We start from the raw sequence: 23,170 nt of genomic DNA, 5'->3' as shown, positions 1-23,170 counted from the left end.
AGCTTAAGAACTTTTCCCAATCATAATTTATATCCAAACGCACCTGAAATTTGTAGAGTTGTAAAAGCTAAAAACAATAGGTGTTTGGTCTGGGCTTCCTAGTAGCCCTAGGGGTACTGCTCTTAATGGAACTTTGCTTCCTAACTTTGGTATTTTATTTAATAGACCTCATTCATTTCAGCAATTTCATAGCCCCACCCATTGTAATTTTGGCAAGCTTTGCTCTTCAGGAAGCCTCCTAAGTCAACCCTTTTTTTTCCTCCTGACTTTCTTTAATTGTTTTGTTAATTTTCCAGCATTTCTTGGCTTTCTACTGGTTATGTTTCTTAGCATTGAGCAGTCTCCACTTGGTTTTGTACTTGCTTACTTGTTGAACAAGTAATTATAAACCATCATGACTCCAGGAAAATAGTTGACATTATTGAAATAGGGTTCCTTTTTCCCCCAGGACTTTTTATACGTTGATCACCCACCCTAGTTTCATGCAGATCCTCAGAACTTTAAAAACCTGTTCAGAGAATGAGTACAAGAGATTTATTATAACCTAACCAAACCAAACTTGTTGCTATCGAGTTGATTCTGACTCTTAGGACAGAGTAGAATGACTTCTTGGAATTTCTAAAACTGTAACTTTCAGAGCAGAAAGCCACGTCTTTCTCCTGTAGAGTGCCTGCTATGTTTGAATTGCCAGCCTCGAAGTTAGCAGCTCAACTCTTAACCCACTGCACCACCAGAACTACTTATTATAACAGATGTAGTAACATGCTTTTGGAAATTGCTGCTAACTTTTGGAAGCAAATAAACCCCCTTCCATTTTTTAGGGTAAGAAATGCTTCCAAAGGTATTCCCCTTCAAAGCATTGTTTCTCACAAGACAATTGCATATATTGAACTTCTGAGTTTGACACTAAAAGACTTCAATAATTTTGGTAGGCTATCAGATTATTGGTATGGAATTCACTACATACATTTTCCTGGAAACTAAGAGAACAGCTGCAGTTCCTATTTGTTACAGTTTTGTCATCTTTTAAAAAAAATTTAGAACATAACTTTGCTTCAAAAGAAATGCTGATTATTTTCTTTAGTTTGTAGACCCATTTTATTCGGTATTGGCCTCTTATACTTTGCTGACTGCATGTATTTGTGACCCTTAGATTGTAGGGAATGGGAGTGAACAGCAGCTGCAAAAAGAGCTAGCAGATGTGCTAATGGATCCTCCAATGGACAACCAGCCAGGGGACAAGGAGCTTGTGGAGAGACCACACCTGGATGGCGAAGGAGATGCGCCTCTTTCTAATCCGCTCTCAGCTTCATCCACCATTAACCCTGTGCCATTAGTAGGGCTCCAGAAACCAGAGATGAGCCTGCCAGTGAGACCTGGACAAGGAGGTTAGGATTGCTTGCATTGCTTAACGTAGCTGAAGGTTACTGTTTTTAATGTTTGTCCACTTTTTACTAGGTTTGATTCGGAGCAAGGGGCATTATCTATGTTCTTAGAATCTTAAGATCCCCTCAGATCAAGGGGTGTGTGAAAGGAGTAAGTAAGTATATGTACCATACTGATTCTTTCTATTGTGCTATAAGAAGAGAACCTAGTTAGATGACACTGAGAGTCCAGTTATCTTCATGTCAGTAGATTTAAAGTTTTGTTTTAAAAAGGGGATAGATAGGAAAATTGAAGGGATAATGCTTGCTGAATAGATCTTTGCTGTTGCCCTGTATAGCTCTATGGGAGTAATTGCCTGGTAGAAAGAGGGAAAGTAGAATCAGGGTGCCAAGGCATAGCATGGCAGACAATTAGAAAACCTTAATTAAAAAAATAGGATTAAAACTGTAGCTTTTAGTGGGAAAGTAAAAGCTAGGGGATGATGAGCATAATGAAGAGGCTAAAATAATGAGAAAAATTATACCAGTACAAAATCAGAGATAGGATTTTTTTGGAGTGATATAATACTAAATTTACATTTGACCTAAATATGTTCTGAAGTCAAAACCATATTAGAAAAGACGAAGGTAAATCAGATCATAATCTGAGGTCCTTTTAAGGTTTGGGACTGATGCAGCAGTACCAGTAAAAGTTGATTTAATAGGAGAGTTATATAGTGTGTGTTTGGAGTCCATGGGTGGTGCACATGGTTCACATGCTTGACTGCTGTATCAGTCTAGGTACTTTAGAGAAACAAATCCACAGCAACTCATGTAAAAGAGAGTTTTATGTAAAGAAAGTGTGCATCACGAAAACATCCCAACCCAATGCTGCCCAAGCCCACAAGTCCCACATTAACCCATTAACCCAACACCAGTCCACAAAGTCCTCCACCTCACAAAACAGAGGCAATGATGCCGACTGCAAGAGGAAAGCTGAGTCAGTGAACGAATAAGCATCTCAGCACTAGCAGGAGTCTCCACACGGCTGCTCCAGCACCCAGGGCTGCATCGGGATAGGTCCATGTGGCTTCTCCTTGGGGATGTATTGTATGAAGTCAATCTTGCAAGCTGAAGCAGGGAACTGCTAAGGCAGCTGCACCTTGGTGCGACCATCACAAAGCAAGAGCGCCCGGAGAGCTAGAAAGGCGAGGCTCATCACCCATTTATCCCTCCACCTTTCAATTAGCCCCACATGTGATTATCGGCCAGGTTGGCACAATTAACTAACTCAACTGCTAACTGAAAAGTTGGAGGATTGAGACCCTCAGGTGCCTCAGAAGAAAGGCCTGGTGACCTACTTCCGAAAAATTAGCCATTGAAAACCAAGGAGCACAGTTCTATTCTGACACACTTGAGGTCACCATAAATGGGAGTTGACTACTGGTAACTGGTTAGTGTGAGATTGCTGACATTCCTGGGGTATTTCTTCTATGATACATTATCTCATTACTTAGTTTTAGAACTTAAATATTACTCTTAAAGTTTTACTTGCTATTCATTTCAGTAAAATGTCAACAAACATCATTATCGTATTATTTGTTTAAAATGTCAACAAAAATCAATATCATCTTATTATTTGTTTCAGATTCTGAAGTGGCAAGTCCTTTCACACCAGTGGCTGATGAAGACAGTGTAGTTTTCAGTAAGCTAACTTATTTAGGTTGTGCCTCAGTAAACGCCCCAAGGAGTGAAGTGGAAGCTTTAAGGATGATGTCTATTTTAAGAAGCCAGTGTCAGATCTCACTAGATGTAACCCTCTCGGTGCCGAATGTATCTGAAGGAACTGTGAGGTAAGGCTGTCTTTTTGAAATGTTTGTAATATTTATATCACACCTGAAACATGTTATTTTAGGAAGATGCTTTAATGAACAAAATACACAATCATTTCAAATTTCATTCATGTAATGTTTAGCTGTCAGCATTTAAGTCTTTTAAGGATAGTGACCCTCATAAAAATTGATCATTTGCTTGTAACAGGTTTTTTCTTTATTAAAAATTTTGGTTCTTTTTTAACATAATTTTAGTGGAGACTCCTACAAATCTTGTTACAATCCATACATCAGTTGCATCAGGCATGTTTGTACATATATTCCCTTCATTCTTTTCTAGACATTTACTTTTTATTGAACCCTTGGTATCAGCTTCCCCCCCATAACCCCTTTAAAAATTATAAATTATTATTTTCATATCTCACCAACTGCTGTCTCCCTTCCCCCATGTTTTCTGTTCTTCACCCTGGAGAGGGGTGTATGGTTATGTGTCGATCATTGTGGTCGGTTCCACCTTTCTCCCTTTCCCTCCCCCCTTTTCCCATACCCTTCTGGTATTGCTGTTCCCACTCCTGTTCCAGGATTCCATTTGTCGTGAGCCCCCATCTCTTATCTATAGCTGTGTACATGTGTACAGCGCTGGGGTCATGTAACAGTTTTTTGTAGATGCTTTTTCTAGCTCCAATCTTGCATATTGGGAAATTAAATTTTTTGGAGATAGCTGAAATACGTTAACTCAAGAGTCTGCCTAATAAGTTAATTTGTAGTCTATGTGTATTTCCAATACAAATACTAGCATGGCACATTTCCCTATGGAGTTTGATAAAGATTTTGAATATTGCAAAAAACCTATTGGTAAATGTTAACTATTTTAGTCCAGGTCCTTAAATTTTAAGATGAGAGAACTGAGGCCATTAGAAGGCTCTATAATTGAATATTGCGTATTTAACTAAAATAAATTACAATAATTAAATTGATAATCAGATGTCTATCTCAACCATCTAATAAGAACATTGTTAAAGTAAAAGTTTTTCCTATTACAAATGAAATATGCATATTATTTTTAAATCAGGAAATACTCTTTATTTTACTCTTTACTTAAATTAATTACCATCTTGGGTTATTAAGACCAGACCCTCTTTGTGTATTACATGTGTGTATGTATATGTGTAAGGAATCAGAACCCTGGTTGGCATAGTGGTTATGCATTGGCCTTCTAACAGCAGTTCAAAGCCACTAGCCACTTCAAGGGAGAAAGAGGAGGCTTTCAATTCCCATAAAGAGTTACAGTTTCAGAAATGCACAGGGTTGATTCTATGCTGACCTATAGGGTCCTTATGAATCAGAATAGACTCAGTGGTAATGAGTTATGTGTAAAAAGCCCTGGTGGTACTCTGGATTAGGTGTTCATTTGTTAACTGCAAGGTTAGCTGTTCAAACCCACCACTGCCCCATGGGAGATAATGAGGTTGTCTGCTCCTTTAATGATTTACAGTCTTGGAAACCCTATATAGGATTCATTTTGAGTTGAAATCAACTCTGTGGCAGTGGGTTTGATTTTGGTCTTGGGGTTATGTGTACTTACACACACACACACACACACACACACACAAGTATATCTTTCAAGAATGGTAACTCTCATAAAAATTGATCATTGATCATTTGTGACATTTTTACCAGCAATGGAATCGTCTTGTAACATGCTTTTTTCACCTTAATTTTATACTCTGAACCTCTATCAAAATAATGATTAAAAATTTTATTTATAACTACATGATTTATATATAATTAATCTATTAGACATTTTACCTTTTTAAATGAAAGAACTAAGAATAATAGCTATTTTAATTAACCTTACATGTTTTTGTACTAGACACTGGCATATAAGTGCTTTACTTAAAATTTTCATATAAATAGGTATTTTTCAGCCAAATATATTTGCAAAACAACTTGCTTGGAGTAAATACTAAGAAGTAGGCTGATTGCGCCATTTTCATTGCTTTGGTACATTTCCAAGAAGCTATCTAGAAATATTGATCCAGTTTATACATTTATTATCAGTATTGAGAGTATTTATCAGTATTGAGAGTATTTATCATTAAATTCGGAAGCATTTTGAAAGTCCTGGTAGTAGAGCTTGTTATCTGTAGCAAACCATTGCCATCAAGTCAATTTTGACTAATACCAACCATAAGGGTGTAGTTTAAAATTAATATTCCATTTATCTCTATATGTAATTCTACTCGGAGATTTAAAGAGCTGTTTCAAAAAGACTTGCAAATGCTAATTGTATTGAATTTTCAATATGAAATTTTTAATGAAATATAATTATCACTCATTTCTAAGTGCCTCTTAGTCGGTATTCTTTCTCCTATGTTTTGTTCTAATAGTATTTTAATATTCTGAGAGAAAGTACCTAAATGACCCAAGGTTTGCACTTGACTGCTAACCAAAACGTTGGTGATTCAAATTGACCCTGAAGGACCATGAAAAAATAGGTCTCATCATCTCTTTTTGTTAAGATTAAAACCATAAACCCTTACAGAGAAATTCTGCTATATAACACACAGGGTTACCTAATGGTGCAGCACGTAATAACAAGAGCAGTAAGAAAGTTTGCCTGTCTTGCCCTAGGTTTCCAGAGTTTTTCATCCACATGCCTTCAAGCTTGGGCTAGGTGCCCTTCCTAGGTGCTTCCATTATGTTCAGGGTCCCCTGTCCCTTCTCCATTCATGACTGTGCCCTTGTAGTATCAAAATTAAAATTTCCTTTCAAGCCTTTTATAATTTTGTCCTCAGTGCTCAGAAGAGAGACCAAGCATATTGTAGATGTTAGTTGGAGATATATAAATATTTGTTGAGTGATGATATTTTGGATGGATAACATTCTCTTGATTTTGAGTACAGGGTGTACTGTATGAATTTTTATTCATTCATTCATTTGTATTTTTATTAGGAGGTGTAATATTTGATAATCAAAAACATGATTTATTTGCCTGGAATCTAAAAACCATGATTTCACCCTGAGGAAGAGCATCAAATTTTGTGTTTGATAGTTTTTGCCTTTTTAAATAATAAAGCTTATTAGGCCATTATTTTTAAAGAAAATGAGCAGCACAGTTTTAGTTATCAGTTCCAGTCGTCTACCCTTTGGTCTATTCTTTATTTGGTTACAGGTTATTTACGAATTATTTGCACTTGCTTTTGTTTGTTCTACCTTTCTGCTTGCTTCCCCCAAACATGGGAGTGTGTAACTTTTAGTACCTTGGAATTACATAATCAGTAACTTCAAAATTTCACATATAACTTAGTTAGCAAGATGTAGACTTAATATGATTATCATACCAAAATGGCAAATAGGATTTTCTTGCTAGAAAATTTGTTTTGAGTAGGAATTATGGCTGTGGTGCATATTTTCTATAATTTCTCTCTTTTATCTTCTTTTTTAAACAGACTCTTGGACCCTCAGACAAACACTGAAATTGCAAACTATCCTATCTACAAAATTCTCTTTTGTGTCAGAGGACACGATGGAACTCCTGAGAGTGACTGTTTTGCTTTCACTGAGAGTCATTACAATGCAGAGCTTTTCAGAATTCACGTCTTCCGGTGCGAAATACAAGAAGCTGTAAGTCCTTGAGAGAAAACTGCTTGCTGGTGAAACTTGTCAGTGCTCTCATTAGGTTGATGTGATGACAGTATTATCATGGCCACTCATTAGCCTGAAGAAATTCTGTGCTAGATTTTTAATTATTCTAGCCTGGTGGACCTTAGCATGAATAAAGTAAAAATCTGGTTCAGCAGAATGTTGGCAACCAATTGGCTGCTTCTTAATACGATGAGATAGGCCCCCTGGTCCTAAAAATAGCACCTTTGCAGACCATTCTTTTCAAGCTAGCTATGTTAGGGTTATTTATATGTTCCAAGTATGTTCAAATAGTGTGTTATAAGTAAGGAACACCTCCTGCCAACAAGTGTACACGTTTCTTTCTTTTTTGAAACTCCTTGGGCAGTTTTTTAATTTTTAGTTTATGAGACTTTTCATTTAAAAAAGGTTTTTTTTTGAAACTTTTTTTTAAACAGTTTGGCACTTAATCCACATATTGCACAATTCAATTATTCAGTCATATCAAGAAGAATTGTGCAATCATTACCACAATCAATTCCTTGGACAATTTTTAGTGTAGCTTGTGCAATAGGCCTATTGCTATTAACTAATTTGCATTAGATAATCTACTGAAAGAAAGAAGTGAGGCAAAGATTAAGGACCTCCTTTCAACTCTCTAAAGGAGGTCACCTTCCTGTCTGATGTGGCCTGTTTCCTAACATGTCTGATTGTATGTGACTTTAGGTCAGCCGGATACTTTATAGTTTTGCCACTGCCTTCCGCCGTTCTGCCAAGCAGACCCCACTTTCAGCCACAGCTGCACCCCAGACTCCTGACAGTGACATCTTTACCTTCTCAGTGTCTTTAGAAATAAAAGAAGATGATGGTAAAGGGTATTTTAGGTAGGACATCTTATTTTATTCATTTTACTTGCCTTTCCATTGACATGATATACTATTTGTAATTCAAGAGAAATTTTGTCAGATTATGTAACTTTCATGCTACATTGCTTTAGAGGTTGAATTCTTTAATACAAATGATACAAGAAATAGGCAAATTTGCAGTGACAAGGCTTGAGCAAACTTAAAGCAATAAAAAATTCCTGCATGTGGGAAATTTTGTTACCTTGCCATAAAGATTCAGAGTAGCTATATGGCAGAAGCTAAGTCGACTGTATTTATTATAGCTGTATTGACTTTGTTGTTTTTATGATCTAAAGAGCTAGAGGCCGTTGAAATGAAATTTTCCATTAAAATTTATCAGAACACATTTGGAGAGGAGTAGTGAGGTCTATGCTTAAAGTCTAATCTCAGTAGAGATGGAAATGATTGGTTTTGTTTTTGTTTTTTAAAGTAAAATTTTTTTTGAATGATTGAAAGAATTCTATAAATGAAGTAAAAACCTTAGTTTAATTAATACTACTATTAACTTGAGCCCTAGTGGCACAGTGGACTATATGCATTGGACTACTAAGCAGGAGAAGTCAGCAGTTCAAGCCTACCAGCTGCTCCATGGGCGAAAGATGAGGCTTTCTACTCATCTTTCAACATAAAGATTTACAATCTCAGAAACCCAAAAGGGAAGTTCTACTCTGTCCTATAGTGTTATGAGTCGGAATTGACTCAGTTTCAGTGGTTTAGTTGAAATAAATGACAATTGAGGTGGGCGTATCTGACGTCTTATGGCTTCTCTATTGCCATGAGACCGGAGTCAGACATGTCTCTATGCTCCATACTGCTTTACCTATTCTGATAACAACCATTCCTCCCATGCCACTCCACGTTTTTGAGGGGTTTGGTAATTCATTTCAGTGTTCACAGACAACACTCATGGCTAAGGGGATTTATTAGAGAAGTTAATAGACTACTGCACGTCAGGATCAGCAAACAGGAATGACACAGCCATTCGTTTCCTCAGCCAAGTCACTCTAGTTCTCAACCTCAGTCATATTGTAGCTGAGTCTGTCTCTGGTCCTCAGTTCCTCAGTCAGAGGGTGCCTTGGCCCTACTGTGGATCTGGGAGGCAGCCCACCTGAATCTCTGTCCCACAGTTCTATAGTCTCAGGCCACCTGGGAGAAGCTATCCCATACTTTTGCTACTGCTTCTCTGAGTCTCAGATGCATCTGGTCTCAGGGGCCTCTACCACTTCAGACAAATCTTGAGCATACTCTTCCAAGGGCCACAGGGTTTCTCTCTTTTCCATTGCTGCTTCAGAGATGGCTTATCAGTGATTGCTCACATTCCCACTTTCTAGCTAGGGGAGTGGTAATGAAAACTGATCAATCCCCTCTCTTAGTGAGCGCATACTCACAAAATTGTGGGAGTTATGAAGACTTGGTTCTGAAGAACCATATTAAGAAATTACACTCCACCACATCTGTGGCCTTGTCCAAATCTCTTTATCTCATGGTAGTAAATCCTTGTTTATTATATTAGATGGCTAAATTTTAAAATCCTTCCAAATTAAAATTTTATTATTGTAAGATGTCTAATTTTTCTCCTTCCATAGCCCATATCATAAAATGAGTGCATCTTGGAATCATAACTGGTATTTGCAGATAGAAATCTCTTTCCTCCAAGACAACCTCTTAATATTGGTGAAACGTAATTATAATTAGGTAGGAATGATTTTTAACATGTTGCTTTTAAATTAATAGGCCAAATAATTATTTAATTTGTTACGAAAAGTGGTAACTCTTGATAACCCTTCAGAGACTTTGGAATTGTCATGCCATCTGGTGGCCAAGTTAGTGTGCGCTGCAGCTTCCAATTTGAATTGAGCAATGAAGTATGAGGCATTGTGCTATATCCTTTCTCATGAGGTATGTTTCTGTTCTCACAGAAGCACTGCAAGCTACTTTACTCCTACACCTTGTGTAATGTTTCCTGTTAAATGTAAGCTATAATTTGTGGTACTATTTTTCTTTATAAGAAACAATATAGTTCTCTCTCTCTCTTTTTTTTCCCATGTCTGTAACAAAATTTATCCCTGAGCCACAGCAGAGAGGAACAGGGCCCATGAGTTACAGTGTCTCTGTGGCAGCCTTTGGGCCAGTGCCTGCCATGGGTAAGGCAGGCACTGAATTTGACGTAGCTGCAGCAATATAGTTCTCTTAAAGCTGTTTTTCCCCCTTCTACTGAAGATAATGTAAATTTACTCTTTAAATTCCAATTATGAATAGGAAAGGGTTCTGCCTTTTGAGATCAGACATCTTCAGTGCAAATGATTAGTTTTGTTGCATTTACCCTTACCAAGGAACTGCTGTTGCAGAAAATACATTAATTATTAGATTTGGTTTTCATTAGGACTTTGTTCTCTCTTTGTTGTGTGGTTTTACTAAATTTGCCATTAATCATTGAAAAAGTATGCCTTTTTGGGTCTGATTTGAACGCTCTGTCAAGCATAATTCCTTTTATCAAATAATTCTGTAATAAGCTTGGGAATATTCAAAGGGGAAATAAACTAATTGATGAACAAAATAGATAAAATATGGTGGCATGCCCATGTGATTTACCACCTTTGTAAGAGAATATATAAATATGTAGTTAATCACAGTACAATATCTATATATGTGGTTTTACCATAACGTCAAAATAGAGTGACCCCCCCCAAAAAAAAAGTCAAAATAGAGTGACAAAGTATTATGGAATGAATTAATGCTTTTCTGTCATTTCTGAAAATGTATAATTTTTGTTATTATAAGTATATACCGGTCTCTCAATTTAGCCTTTAGAAAGATTCGTTTTCATCATTTGTATAACATCTGACTCACTTTTATTTTTTGGCTTTTTTAATTCCCCAAACTACTCTATGAAGTAGATTAGGTAGCTGATTTGTTCTTATATCATAGATAAAGCTTAAATTATAATTTTTAAGTAGTAGGAACAAAATATTAAATTCTCTCTTTGGCTTTTACCAAACTGATAAGAAGACGAGAAATGTATTTTGGATCTTCTGACCGTCACTGGAACTAACTTCACTGAGGGCATTCTCTGCTCTCCTGGCTGTTAATGCAGCTTTCCCTTGCTCTTCAGACACAGGACATTAGAAACAACTTTATATTCATGATGGTTATTGTTTTAAATACTACCAAGAGATGAGTTTATATTTATTTATTCTTCCATATCCACATAACAGAAAATATTGTAGCTCTAGTCTGTTTAAGTTGTAAATTGAAACCCACCTTTCTCTTCCTAGTTGAAATTCTATCAAAAACAAATATTTAATAATATGATAAGCATGTTTTCCTATAACTGTCATCTATAGGCTGCTCTGCTATTATTTGATTTTTTTAATCTAAATGTAAACTATTCTTAAGTTAGTTACTATGATGTGCTGATGGGCTTCATACTAATCACTTGTATTTCTTTAGAGCCAAATTTTCTTTTGTGTAAGTATTCAGAGCTTTTATGTTGTCATTTATAGTATCTGCTAATGGTTCTGTTGTCATTATTTTAAGGTTAGGTTGCACCAAACTAAGCAATTTAGATTTGCTTGGTGTTGGCTGCTGCCATAGAAAGACGTATGCCCTAAAGTATAAAGGAGCTAGAGAAAGTGGTGTGTGGGAGAGTAGGGTATTATTCTGGAAAACTGACATTTTAAGACTATTTTCAACTTGTATTGTGTTAATGTTTACTAAGGTATCCCTCATGGCATTAGTGGGTTACAAGTTGGGCTGTTAGCCACAAACCCAGCTGTTGGAAATCATTAGTTACCTTGTAGGAGAAAGTGAGGCTTTCTGCTCCTATAAATATTTACAGCCTTGAAAACCCAACGAGGCAGTTCAACTCAGAGTTACTATAAGTCAGAATTGACTCGATGACAGGTTTTGTTTAATGTTTATTAATTAATAGCTATATATTGATTACAAAGTTATTAGTGCTTAAGGCTAATAGTTAAGGAGTAAATTAATGTTGGTTATATCTTCCTTATCTCCATTGTGTTTTAGAGGCATCTTGGATCTCTGATTAAATGCATATTCATTACCTATATACTCAAGTTTACGCCCACCCAAATACAGCCGAGGCACCTAATTTTACCATGAAAACTGCATAAAAATGTGCTGTAAAACTTGGTTTATATACGGTATATACTTAAACAAATGAGGCCCTATTTGTAAATGGAAGATGCTTGATGCTCATAAAAAATGTAATTTAATTTTTTTTTTTTTTACTGAGACGGAGTAATTTTCACAGCAATAAAAGACAGAAAACATGGCATAGCTTAGGAGGCATGGGCAAGTTGGGAGGGTTTTTGGGTTAAAAATACTTTACAAGATGAACTGCTGTGTGGTAAATTGTAGACTAATTTTACATTTAAAGGCAGTTTATGATTTATTTATTTTGGCAATATTATTTGAAAACTAAGTACAGGAAAGATTCAGAGATTTGAGACTTTCTTTTAGAAAATTGTCCTAGTGTATATGACAAGAAAATGTTGTGTAAAACTAACAAAACATGTTGGTTTAACAGTGCAGTTCCCAAAGATAAGGACAGACAATGCTTTAAACTACGCCAAGGAATTGATAAGAAGATTGTCATCTATGTGCAACAGACAACTAATAAGGAACTTGCTATTGAAAGGTAAGCATTTTCAGCAAGTTCAGCTTAAATATCAATTTTGGTTTCTATCAGTCTAATGAACAGTCATGATGTTCAAAAATTTATTTGCAAATTGTTTTGTTCACTAGAGAATTATTTTGGTTAATAAGGGCATGATTTCTTGGAAATAGCTTTTATAAATCTTCAGCTGGAGTATTACAGTTATCTCAAGTAGCATAAAGAAGTAAGGATAATTTCGGAAAATAACCTTAATTTGTTGATAGTTTTTCCATCAATGTAAGTTAAACATTCTTTCATGTTATAGTTTCTCCAAATTAATACTATTTTTTATTTTTGTAGGTGTTTTGGTCTTCTTCTTAGCCCAGGAAAAGATGTACGGAATAGTGACATGCACTTGTTAGATTTGGTAAGAATTGCTTTTTTCCTGGAAAGTTACATACTATCTCCTCAGTGTGAAGGTCACTTTATAGCATCTGAATCTAATATTCAGACATGTTTTATTAATGCATCTTTATAAGCTGTAAAACAGATTTACAAAGATAAGGGAACTTCCTTATTCCTGACTTGCTGTTTACTTTTCTGTTACTTCTTGGATGAGTAGTCACCTGCTTAATCCAGCATTGGTCTCATGACTATGTATAGTGGTGGTGTAAAAATTCTTTATTTATTGCTTAGGGTTGATAATGAGAATCAAAGGAGAAAATTCTTTGCAAACTGTGATGTGCTTTACAAATGGTAGGCGGTATTAATATTATTGCTGTTATATGAAAATCTTTATACAACTAAAAATTGGGTGGTGATTATTCACTTGACAAAAAATTCATCAAAGGATTTAGGTTGTGAATTTCTTTAATGTTTTTTATGATTAGATTTCATTTACTCTATAATTTTTCAGGGACAATTGCATAAAGAATTGGCACATCCTTAATTCAAACTAGAGTCATTTCTGTGCAATCTTGTTTTTGGAAAAAACTGATCTTTCATATTATTTTTAACTTTTGCAACTCTAACAATAGTGTTTTTAAAGTCAGTAAAATGGGGATTGGGTACTAACTCACTTTGGCCTGAAGATTTGTTACTCTTTTTCTTTAGGAATCTATGGGCAAAAGTTCAGATGGAAAGTCCTATGTTATTACTGGGAGCTGGAATCCAAAATCGCCTCATTTTCAAGTTGTAAATGAAGAAACTCCTAAAGGTGCTGACTTACCCAAATGTGGCACACAGTCCGATAAAACGATTTAAATTGATGACACCATAGATAGAGCTTTTAACCCCAAGAAAATACTCACGTCCTTTGTGTACTTAAATCTGATGAAATCAAAGGTTTTGAATAGATTGATTGGAAGTTATTAATAAATTTCATCCATAAACAAAATAATCTATTTCTCTCCCTTCTCTTCATTTCCCCCTTTCTTCTTCTTTTTTTCCTTTCAGTTTATTTATAAACTTAAAAATATAGCGAGAGGTGATATATGCACATGGTTAAAATTCAAAGGTTGCAAAAGTAAGCATAGAGAAAATAAGTTTATCACAGTCCCCAGAAGAAACCACTGTTACCATTTTTTTCCTTTTGGTTTTTGCATAGCTATTCAGAGATAATTTATGCATAAAAAGCTTTTTCCCCAAGAGACGTTGTAATCTTCTTGAATGTCATTTAATAACGCCATAATATTCTATTCTGCAAATATAACATTATTTGTTTATATATTTGCCTATTATAAGCAGCCCTGATGGCATAGGAAGGACTAGGCCTTGGGCTTTTACCTACAAGATCAACAGTTCAAGTCCACTAGCATCTCCATGGGAAAAATAATTGAATTTTCTGATTCTGTATAGAAGCCTCAAACCCAGTGGTTCAGTTCTACACTGTCTTATCAGATCCAAATAGACTAGACTCAGTGGCAGCAAGTGAGTTGAGTGCCTGTTACTAAGCACTTATACCCCCTCCTTAGGGTTTTTTTCCCCCCTCTCTAGTAATACTGTGGATAAAGTAGTTCAGCAATAAATATAAAGAAAAATTATCCTTAATAGCAATCAAAAATTTGAAAAAATATAGGATGCTATTTTTAATCAAGAATTTAAAAGTTGAGAATTTCCGGTCTTGGAGGATAGCATAAAGAAACTTTGCCACTTGTAGAAAGCATTCTGACAGTGTACTTTAAAATGTATGCTAAAAAAATAAAATAAAATATATTCTACTGCCATTTATGCTTTTTACTTATAGAATTCTAATATAGAATTTTTATTTTTCTTAAATAGTAATTTGATAATTTAAAATATTTTATTGATGGCATACCTTAAGGTGACTTTAACGTTTATAATAAAAGTAATCACTTTTACATTAAACACAGGAGTACAAGTGTTTTATTTTTGTAATTTGCTTTTTTCTCTTTGTAGATAAAGTACTGTTTATGACCACAGCTGTTGATTTGGTAATAACTGAAGTACAGGAGCCTGTTCGATTTCTCCTTGAGACAAAAGTCCGAGTTTGCTCACCCAATGAAAGGTTATTCTGGCCCTTCAGCAAACGTAGTACTACTGAAAATTTCTTTTTGAAACTAAAACAGGTATTAAATTTTTCTATAAATGTGAGGGGTGGCAAGAATCAAAAAGGAGAGACTCCTTGGTTGATTTATTATTTATTCTACAGTTAGATCCTTAAATAACATGCTTATTTTAAATACATTCAGAGGAATGTATTTATCATTTTTGTTGCTCTCCATTTCTTCTCGATAATTCACGTTTTTATGTGGTGTCAATTGCCTTCAGTTTAAAGGTATTTTTAGCATTTCTTTTAATGTCTATCAGCTAGACGGTTAAACTTTTTTATCTAAAACATCTTTCTCACTTTTATTTTTGTAGATTATCTTAACTGGCCTATAGGATTCTGGGTTGATAGTTTTTTCCTTCTAAAACTTTGAATATATTAATGATACTGCTGTACTTTTATATGCATTTTTCAGCTGTTTTTAAGATTTTCAGTTTCTCTTTGGTTTACAGTCATTTAGCAATGATTTACCAAAAGTGTATTTTCTTTTTTTTATAAAGACACTTTAGTTTTATTTATTTATTTATTTGTTTGTTATATATATTCATTTTAATACTCATTTTATTGGGGGCTCTTGCAGCTCTTATACAATCTGTGCATCAATTGTGTCAAACATATTTGTAAATTAGTTGTCATCATCATTTCCAAAACATTTTTTTTCTACTTGAGCCCTTGGTATCATCAGCTCCTTTCCCCCCACCCTTCCCTACCTTCATGAACCCTTGATAATTTAGAAATTATTTTTATTTTTATATTTTACACCATGCACTGTGTCCCTTCATCCACATTTCTGTTGTTTGTCCCCACCAGTGGGGTGGAGTGTTGTACACTGATCATTGCTATCCATTCCCCCTCTTTCTCCCTCTCCCCTTAAAGCCTCCCCTCCCCCACCCCTACCAAGGTATTGCTGCTCTTTATTATTGGTCCTTAGGGGTTTATCAGCCCTAGTTCGTTGTGTTTAGCGCACTTATCTGTACCAGTGTACATGCTCTGCACTAACCAAATTTGTAAGATAGAACTGGGGACGTGATAGTTGGGAGGAAGAAGCATTAAAGAACCAGAGGAGTGTTGTTTGTTCCATTGTTGCTATACTGCACCCTGGCTTGCTCGTCCCTTCCTTGTGACCCTTCTGTGAGAGGATGCCTACTGTCTACAGATGGGCTTTGGGTCTCCATTCTGGCCCCCATCGTTTGCATTGAATTGATTGATTGTTTTGGGTCTTCTGATCCCTGATCCCTGATCCTGTCCTCACCTCATGATCACACGGGCTGGTGTGCTTTTCTTTGCATTAGGGCCTTGTTGCTTCCCTGCTAGGTGGCCGCTTGCTTAACTTCAAGCCTTTAAGAACCTAGATGCTATATATTGTAATAGCAAGGAACCATCAGCTTTCATCACATTAGCCTATGGACCTATTTTGTCTTCAGTGATCTTGTCAGGAAGGTGAGCATCACAGAATGCCAGGTTATTAGAACAAAATGTTCTTGTGTTGAGGAAGGGCTTAAGTAGAGACCCAATATCCATCTGCTTCCTTAATATTTACCCTATAAATATGTGTACATAGACCTATAGTCCTATCCTTATATATTAATACATATGTACATGCCTGTGTTTATACCTGTGTAAATGTCTTTTGCCTCCTAATTCTTAACTCTATTTCCTTTTACTTTCTTCCCCGAATGTTCAGCCATCATTCAGCTCTCTGTACATCCTCTTGGCTGCATTGTGCTTGATTGAACCCCACCAGGCATTCTGTGCCCTCCTCATCGATTTTAGATCTCTTGTTCCTTTGTCCCTGGGTTTGTTGGCTTCCCCCCCCCCCCCCCTCCTCCTCGCCTTTGGCCTCCCAGAACCATAGGTTCCATTGTTTTCTCCATGGGATTGTTTATCCTGCTTATCTTACATAGATACACATGAAAAAAAGAAACAAAACAAAAAATAGTCTATGAATAGCTCCAGGTCTGTCTGCTGAACTTTATGAGTGTTTTCTGATGCAGGTCTGATGCAATGTCAAGTTCTGTCCTCCGAGTCTGAAGTCTATTTTCAGAATTCCTCGGGGACTTTGTTGCTTTGCTGCTTGTTGTGCTCCCTTCATGTTACATCCTGGTGTGGAGAGGTCAGAGCGGGCACAATTCCCACACTGTGTCTCCAGTGCTGCCCCCCATAGCAGCACTATGGGTCAGTGATAAGGCTGACGCTACGGCCCTCTCTGGGCATTGAATGTTGTCCTCATATCTTGGTGGGCCAGGATGATGTTCTCTCTCTCTCTTTCTCTCGCTTTCCCTCTTAGTTTGCTCCCATGTAAAGACACTTTATTTTTAGAACAGTTTTAGGTTTATTGAAAATTAAACCAAAAGTAGTTTTTATATACCCAGTCTCTTCATAATTTCCATTATTAACGCCTTGCATTATATGGTACATTTGTTGCAATTGATGAACCAATATTAATATGTTATTAATTAAAAACCATTAATATGCACTCCTTATATTGTACAGTTTTGTGGATTTTCACAAATTCTATGTTTCTACCATTACGGTATTATTACAAATAGTTTCATTTTCCTAAAAATCTCCTATCCTACACCTGTTCATGCTTCTAGCTTGCCCCATTGGTGTAGTCTATAGTTTTGCCTTTCCAACAAATTATATAGGCAGACCAGCCTATTTCCCTTAGCAATATGCATTTTAGATTTAGGTATGCTGTTCTTTCTCTTTATTCTGCTTGAGATTTGCTGGGCTTGCGAATTGTTAAATGTGTGGGTTTTTTAAATCCAAAATGGAGAAAATTGGGCCAGTCATTCCTTCCACAAATTTTTTTGCTCCACTTTCCTTACTTTAGGGGATTCCAGTTACATGTATTTCAGACCATTAAGTATTGTCCCAGAGATCTCTAAGATGCTGTTATTTTTTTCCCATCACTTTTATATTTTATTTTTCAGATTGAATACTCTCCATACCTATTTTTAAGTTCACTTACTTTTTTTTTTCTTTTCTTTTTAAGATCATTTTATTGGGGGCTCATACAACTCTTGTCACAATCCATACATACATTGTGTCAAGCACATTTGTACATATGTTGCCATCATAATTCTCAAAACATGTTCTTTCTACTTGAGCCCTTGGTATCAACTCCTCATTTTTCCCCTCCCTCCCCAGCACCCCTCTCTCGCTAAACCTTAATAATTTATAAATTTTTATTATTTTGTCATGTTTCTCAATGTCTGATGTCTCCCTTCACCCACTTTTCTGTTGTCCATCCCCCAGGGAGGGATTATATGTAGATCCTTGTGATTGGTTCCCCCTTTCCACCCCACCTTCCCTCACTTTTTTTTGTCATCTCCAAATTGCTGTTAAGTCTTTCTAGTGAATTATTAAATTTCAGATACTACAGTTTTATGTTTTTGATTATATTTTTTCCAGGTTTCCTCTTTTTACTATTTTGAATAGATTTTCTTTTACATCATTGAGTATAATTATAACACTATAATTGTTCTTTGTGAATTTTAATATCTAGTGAATTGCATTTTCCTTTGTTTTTGTCTAAAAATTTCAGTTATATCTTTCACATTTTAAATGGTATACTGTAGAGGTTCAATTCTGTTGTGGTCTGAAAATTATTGATTGAATATTTATGTGTTTGATCTTTCATTTGGCCTGATTCAAATTTCATAATCTTACTTTTCTGTCATTATCAGCAGATGAAATCTCCCTTTTGTTCTTTTAACTTTTCCTGGCTGCGATGCCCACCCATTACTGCCCCCAGCCTTTTTTTCATTTCTATCTTAGCAAAACTCTTTTTGAAATATTTATACTTGCTATCTCTAATTCCTACCTTCTCATTCACTCTTAAACCAACTACAGTCTAAGAGAGTGGTGCTCAGCCTTCTCAATGCTGCCACCCTTTACAGTTCCTCATGTTGTGGTGACCACCCCCAACTATAACATTATTTTTATATACTTCTTTATATTTATATTATATTATATACTTCTTAACTGTAATTTTGCTACTGTTATGAATTGGGCAACTCCTGTGAAAGAGTCATTCAACCCCCAAAGGGGTCGCGACCCACAGGTTGTGAACCGCTGGTCTAGCATTTGCTGCCTCTTTCTCATCTCACCAGAACTCCTCCTCAAAGTCACCAATGTCCTTGACATTACTAAATCTAATACATAAATCGGAGACCTACTTGACCTATTTTTTGACCTGTGTCTGTTTCAGGTAATCACTCATTGTTTAATCCCTCTCATTCACTTAGCTTTCAAGATCATATATTACTGGTTTTTCTCCTTTCTCACCATTCACAACTCCTCAATCTTCTGCCCTTGTTTCCTTTTCCTAGGCTTATTTGGGCTGCCTCATGATTTATCCTTGAGCCCCTTCTCCAGCTATACCAACACCCTTTGTGAGCACTTTTAGTCACATAGTTATCTATATTCTGATGACTCACAAATTTCTACTTCCCACTCACACCTTTCTCCCATATTCTTGCCTCTTTTATCTTTCTGCCTACACATCATCTGTATTTGGAAGTATATGGCACATCTTAAACTTAACATGTCCAGAAAATCTCCTGTCTCATCCCCAAACCATAAAATGCTATACCAACCTGCCTTTGTCACAATCTGTGCTCATGAAAGCCGCACCGAAAAGACCAGAGGATACATTGCATAGGGTAAATCTGCTTCACAGACCTTTTTCAGAGTGTTGGAAAGCAACAATGTTACTTTTAGGACTAAGATGTGCCTGACCCAAGCCATGGTATTTTCAATCAACTCCTGGGCAGGTAAAATTTGGACATTGAATAAGAAAGACTGAAGAAGAATTGATGCGTTTGAATTATGGTGCTGGTGAAGAACATTGAAAATTCCCCTCCCCTCCACCAGATAAAACAGCCCAAGCTCAACTGCAGTTGATGCCAACTCATGGTGATCATCCCCCCTGTGGATTTCCAAGACTTTAATGGTTTTATAGGAGTAGAAAGCTTCATCTTTCTTCTGTGGAGTGGCTGGTGGTTTAGAACTGTCCAACTCATAACCGCTTTGCCACCAGAGTTCTTGAAAATGCCAGGAACTGCCAAAAGAACAAACAAATCTGTCTTGGAAAAGTACAGCCAGAATGCTCCTTAGAGACAAGTTTGGTGAGACTTGGTCTCACGTACTTGGACATGTTAACAGGAGAGACCAATCCCTGGAGAAAGGTAGCATGCTTGGTAAAGTAAAGGGACAGTGAAAAAGGAAAATCCTTGACAAGAAGGGGTCAAAAGTAACAATTGTGAGGGTGGTGCAGGACCAGGCAATGTTTCCTTCTGTTGTACATGGGGTCACTGAAACCAGAACTGGCTTGACCGTACCTAGCAAGCACCACCTGCTTTTGCTAGCTCATTGCATGGTAGCATCTCCTATAAGAGTTGCTTAGGCCAACAGCCTTTGTTCTTTTCTTTCTTGTAGCCCATATTTAATCTTTCAGGAAATGTTTACTTTCCAAACATGTCCAGACTCTGACCAATTATTTCCAACTAGATTTGTTTCACCTTACGTAAATTATTATCTCCATATTGCTGTCAACATAGTCTGAGATTACATCATATCATTTATTTTATTTAAAACTCTACCCATATTTTATTGAATAAAAGCCAGAGTCCTAGTGATGGCTTACAAGACTTTACCTGATCTAAGCGTATTACATCATGAATTTGTCTCCTATTTTATACTTCCCTCTTGCTCGTTCATCTGTTCTAACTACTTTCTTCTAGAGTTCTACTCTTTCCATTTACTGGAATTCAGTAATCCTAGATCCCACTTGTTAATACCTCCTTTAAGTCCTTGCTCAGATTTATGTGTTAACAACTCGCCGTGACCACCCGTTTAGTACTGCATTTTCTATTCTTCCCTTACTAGTGCGAATCCTCCCCGTAATTATATATTCTTTACATGGCTTTCATTTGCTAATATACTACATGATTCATTTATTTTAATAGTGTTTCTTGCCTGTTTTCTATATTAATGGAGGCAGAATTCACAACCTGCCTGTTCAATGATTTATACCAAGCATCTAGAGCAAGTAGTTCCCAATAAATATTTATTGATTTGATATCATTTATGCAACTTTAAATTGTATTGTATGAAATCTAGTGTTGTCTATGGGTTTACTTATGTATACTTTACTGTAACAACAATTTTTAATCCTGTATGTCCTTGTTAGCACCTTTTTGTGTTTATTATTAGAAAAGGTAGGGGGCAGGCTAAGCAGAAACCAAAATTTATGTTCATTTTTGTCTTGAGACAAAAGTATAAACCGAGGTCCCTTTACTGTTCCTCCGTTCTTCATTGTGACAGGAAAAGAGGGTCGCATAAGATAATCATCTAGAAGTTGACTTTGGAGTCACATTACATGGATCTTGTTTTATAATTGATCAAGTTCCTAAAATTCCCATGAGCCTCAGTTTACTCCGCTTTAAGATGGTGTCTACCGCCTAATGTTGAGGCAGTTAATTGAGAAGCTATATGACATAGCTTAGCATAGTTTCTGACAATAGTAAATTCTCAGTATATTTTAGGTATTAGAAGAATTTGGAACCTCAATGAGACACCGGGTGAATGAATAACTCTTTAAGTTATTAAATCAAAATGGCACCGATTATTTAGATGAAGGAATAACCGCAGGGTAAACTAGTAAGAAAATAAGTTTATAAACATCCCTTAGAAAATTTAGGAGATAGGAAGGAATGACCTATAAAAGTTTCAGTTTCTAGAGAAAATATGATAATTAGAAAGTATATAATATCTTTTTTTACTATGAATTGGTCTGTAAAAAATACTCTTATTTAGCTTGTTCTTTTTACTCTTAATGAACAGAAATAGAATTTCCTCATGCTTTACTTTTTTTGAGTAACAGTTTTCAGTGGAAGATTATGGAAAAATTAGTTTCCTGTTTAACAATCCCTACAGATATTTTTCAGTGATGTTGATTACATTTTACATTGTGAACATTTTTATTGATTTCGTTCTTGTTCTGTTTCCTTTAAATCTAGCTTCTGTGTACTATTCTCTCCCCTTCTCACTGCCTCAGAGTAAATATTTCATGTCATATAGATGATTTTTGGTTTAAGGAGCATAATGCTTCATGGGTACTATTGTTTATTTTGTGAACCAGTGAGTTACTTACCTGAAAGATAAATTCTGTCTTTCAGTAGTAGTTTCTATTTTTGAGTAGTTTCTGCTCAGTACTCAAAACTTAAAAGATATCTCTGGACAGTTGTCTTTGGGGGTTCATCTGGTCTCAACTGAACCAACAAGCCTAGATTTTATTTTAGAAATTTGAGTTTTGTTCTACATTTGCTTATATACTATAAGGGTCCATCTATTTTCTCCCTGATCAGAACTGTCAGTAGTGTTAGCCATGTACCATCTAGTTTTTCTGGTCTCAAGGTAAATGTAGCTGTGGTTCATGTAGAGCCCTAGTACCGTTGGTTAGTTTCTTCTTTGAGTCTTTGATTTCCTTCCCTCTGTCTGGCTCACAATAAGAGACCATTAGTTATATTTTGGCATAATGCAAACCTTTAAAAGACTATAGACAGACACTACTCACAAAACCAGGATTTAGAGCAATAAACTTTATGAACTATATTTATGCCAGCTGAGTTGTCCTACGAGACTATGGTCCTAAGCCTTCAAGCCCACAAAACCTATCCCATGAAGTGTTTGCTTCTGTCTTAAGAATTATCTATAACTGCTCCCTTCTTGCTTTTCCCTTGAGATCTGTTATTATTCAAACTTGGATTTAAACACTGCATAGGTTTAAGGAATACTAATAGGCTGTTGAGCCTCAAATCGTGTATCTTTTTTGTGTGTAAATGACTTAAATTTCATTTTGAAATTGTGTACATTTAAAAATATTCTAATAGTGTTTTTCTAACACCTTTTGTTTATTTTTTAATTGATCTAAAAATTGCTCGAAGAAATAGATTAGCCAAAAACATTTGCAAAACTCAAACATAGCCACATAAAATACTTTAGTCTTCTGTTGAGTAACATGCTTAAACATAGACTCTGTTGTGAATATTTTTTTATATCGTTTTATTAGGGTTCAACAACTCATCACAATCCATACATCAATTGTGTAAAGCACATTTCTACTTTCTTTTTTTTTTTAATCGTTTTATTAGGGGCTTATACAACTCTTATTACAATCCATACATGCATCAATTGTGTAAAGCGCATTTGTACATTCATTGCCCTCATCATTCTCAAAACATTTCCTC

General features: G+C 35.8%; 1 protein-coding gene and 1 non-coding gene across 5 annotated transcripts in view; one reads left to right on the top strand and one right to left on the bottom strand.

The window, feature by feature from the left end:
- Window positions 1–23,170, top strand: part of RABGAP1 (RAB GTPase activating protein 1) — a 188,934-nt gene that overhangs the window by 57,717 nt on the left and 108,047 nt on the right. For all 4 annotated transcript variants that reach the window (XM_004716471.3, XM_045290207.1, XM_045290206.1 and 1 more), the window contains exons 3-10: window positions 1,154–1,388; window positions 3,013–3,217; window positions 6,649–6,823; window positions 7,547–7,704; window positions 12,275–12,385; window positions 12,704–12,770; window positions 13,457–13,559; window positions 14,762–14,931. In XM_004716471.3, coding sequence (XP_004716528.1) covers window positions 1,154–1,388; window positions 3,013–3,217; window positions 6,649–6,823; window positions 7,547–7,704; window positions 12,275–12,385; window positions 12,704–12,770; window positions 13,457–13,559; window positions 14,762–14,931 — 1,224 coding nt within the window. The remainder of the gene's footprint in view (window positions 1–1,153; window positions 1,389–3,012; window positions 3,218–6,648; window positions 6,824–7,546; window positions 7,705–12,274; window positions 12,386–12,703; window positions 12,771–13,456; window positions 13,560–14,761; window positions 14,932–23,170) is intronic.
- Window positions 9,768–9,901, bottom strand: LOC115869658. The gene has a single exon (XR_004046311.1). It is a non-coding gene; the product is annotated as a small nucleolar RNA SNORA5 (small nucleolar RNA).

Source organism: Echinops telfairi, unplaced genomic scaffold (assembly GCF_000313985.2).
Source record: "Echinops telfairi isolate 266 unplaced genomic scaffold, ASM31398v2 ScPeMD7_32;HRSCAF=126, whole genome shotgun sequence".
In the NCBI taxonomy this organism is placed as follows: Eukaryota; Metazoa; Chordata; class Mammalia; order Afrosoricida; family Tenrecidae; genus Echinops; species Echinops telfairi.
This window is presented reverse-complemented; position numbering and strand designations above follow the sequence as displayed.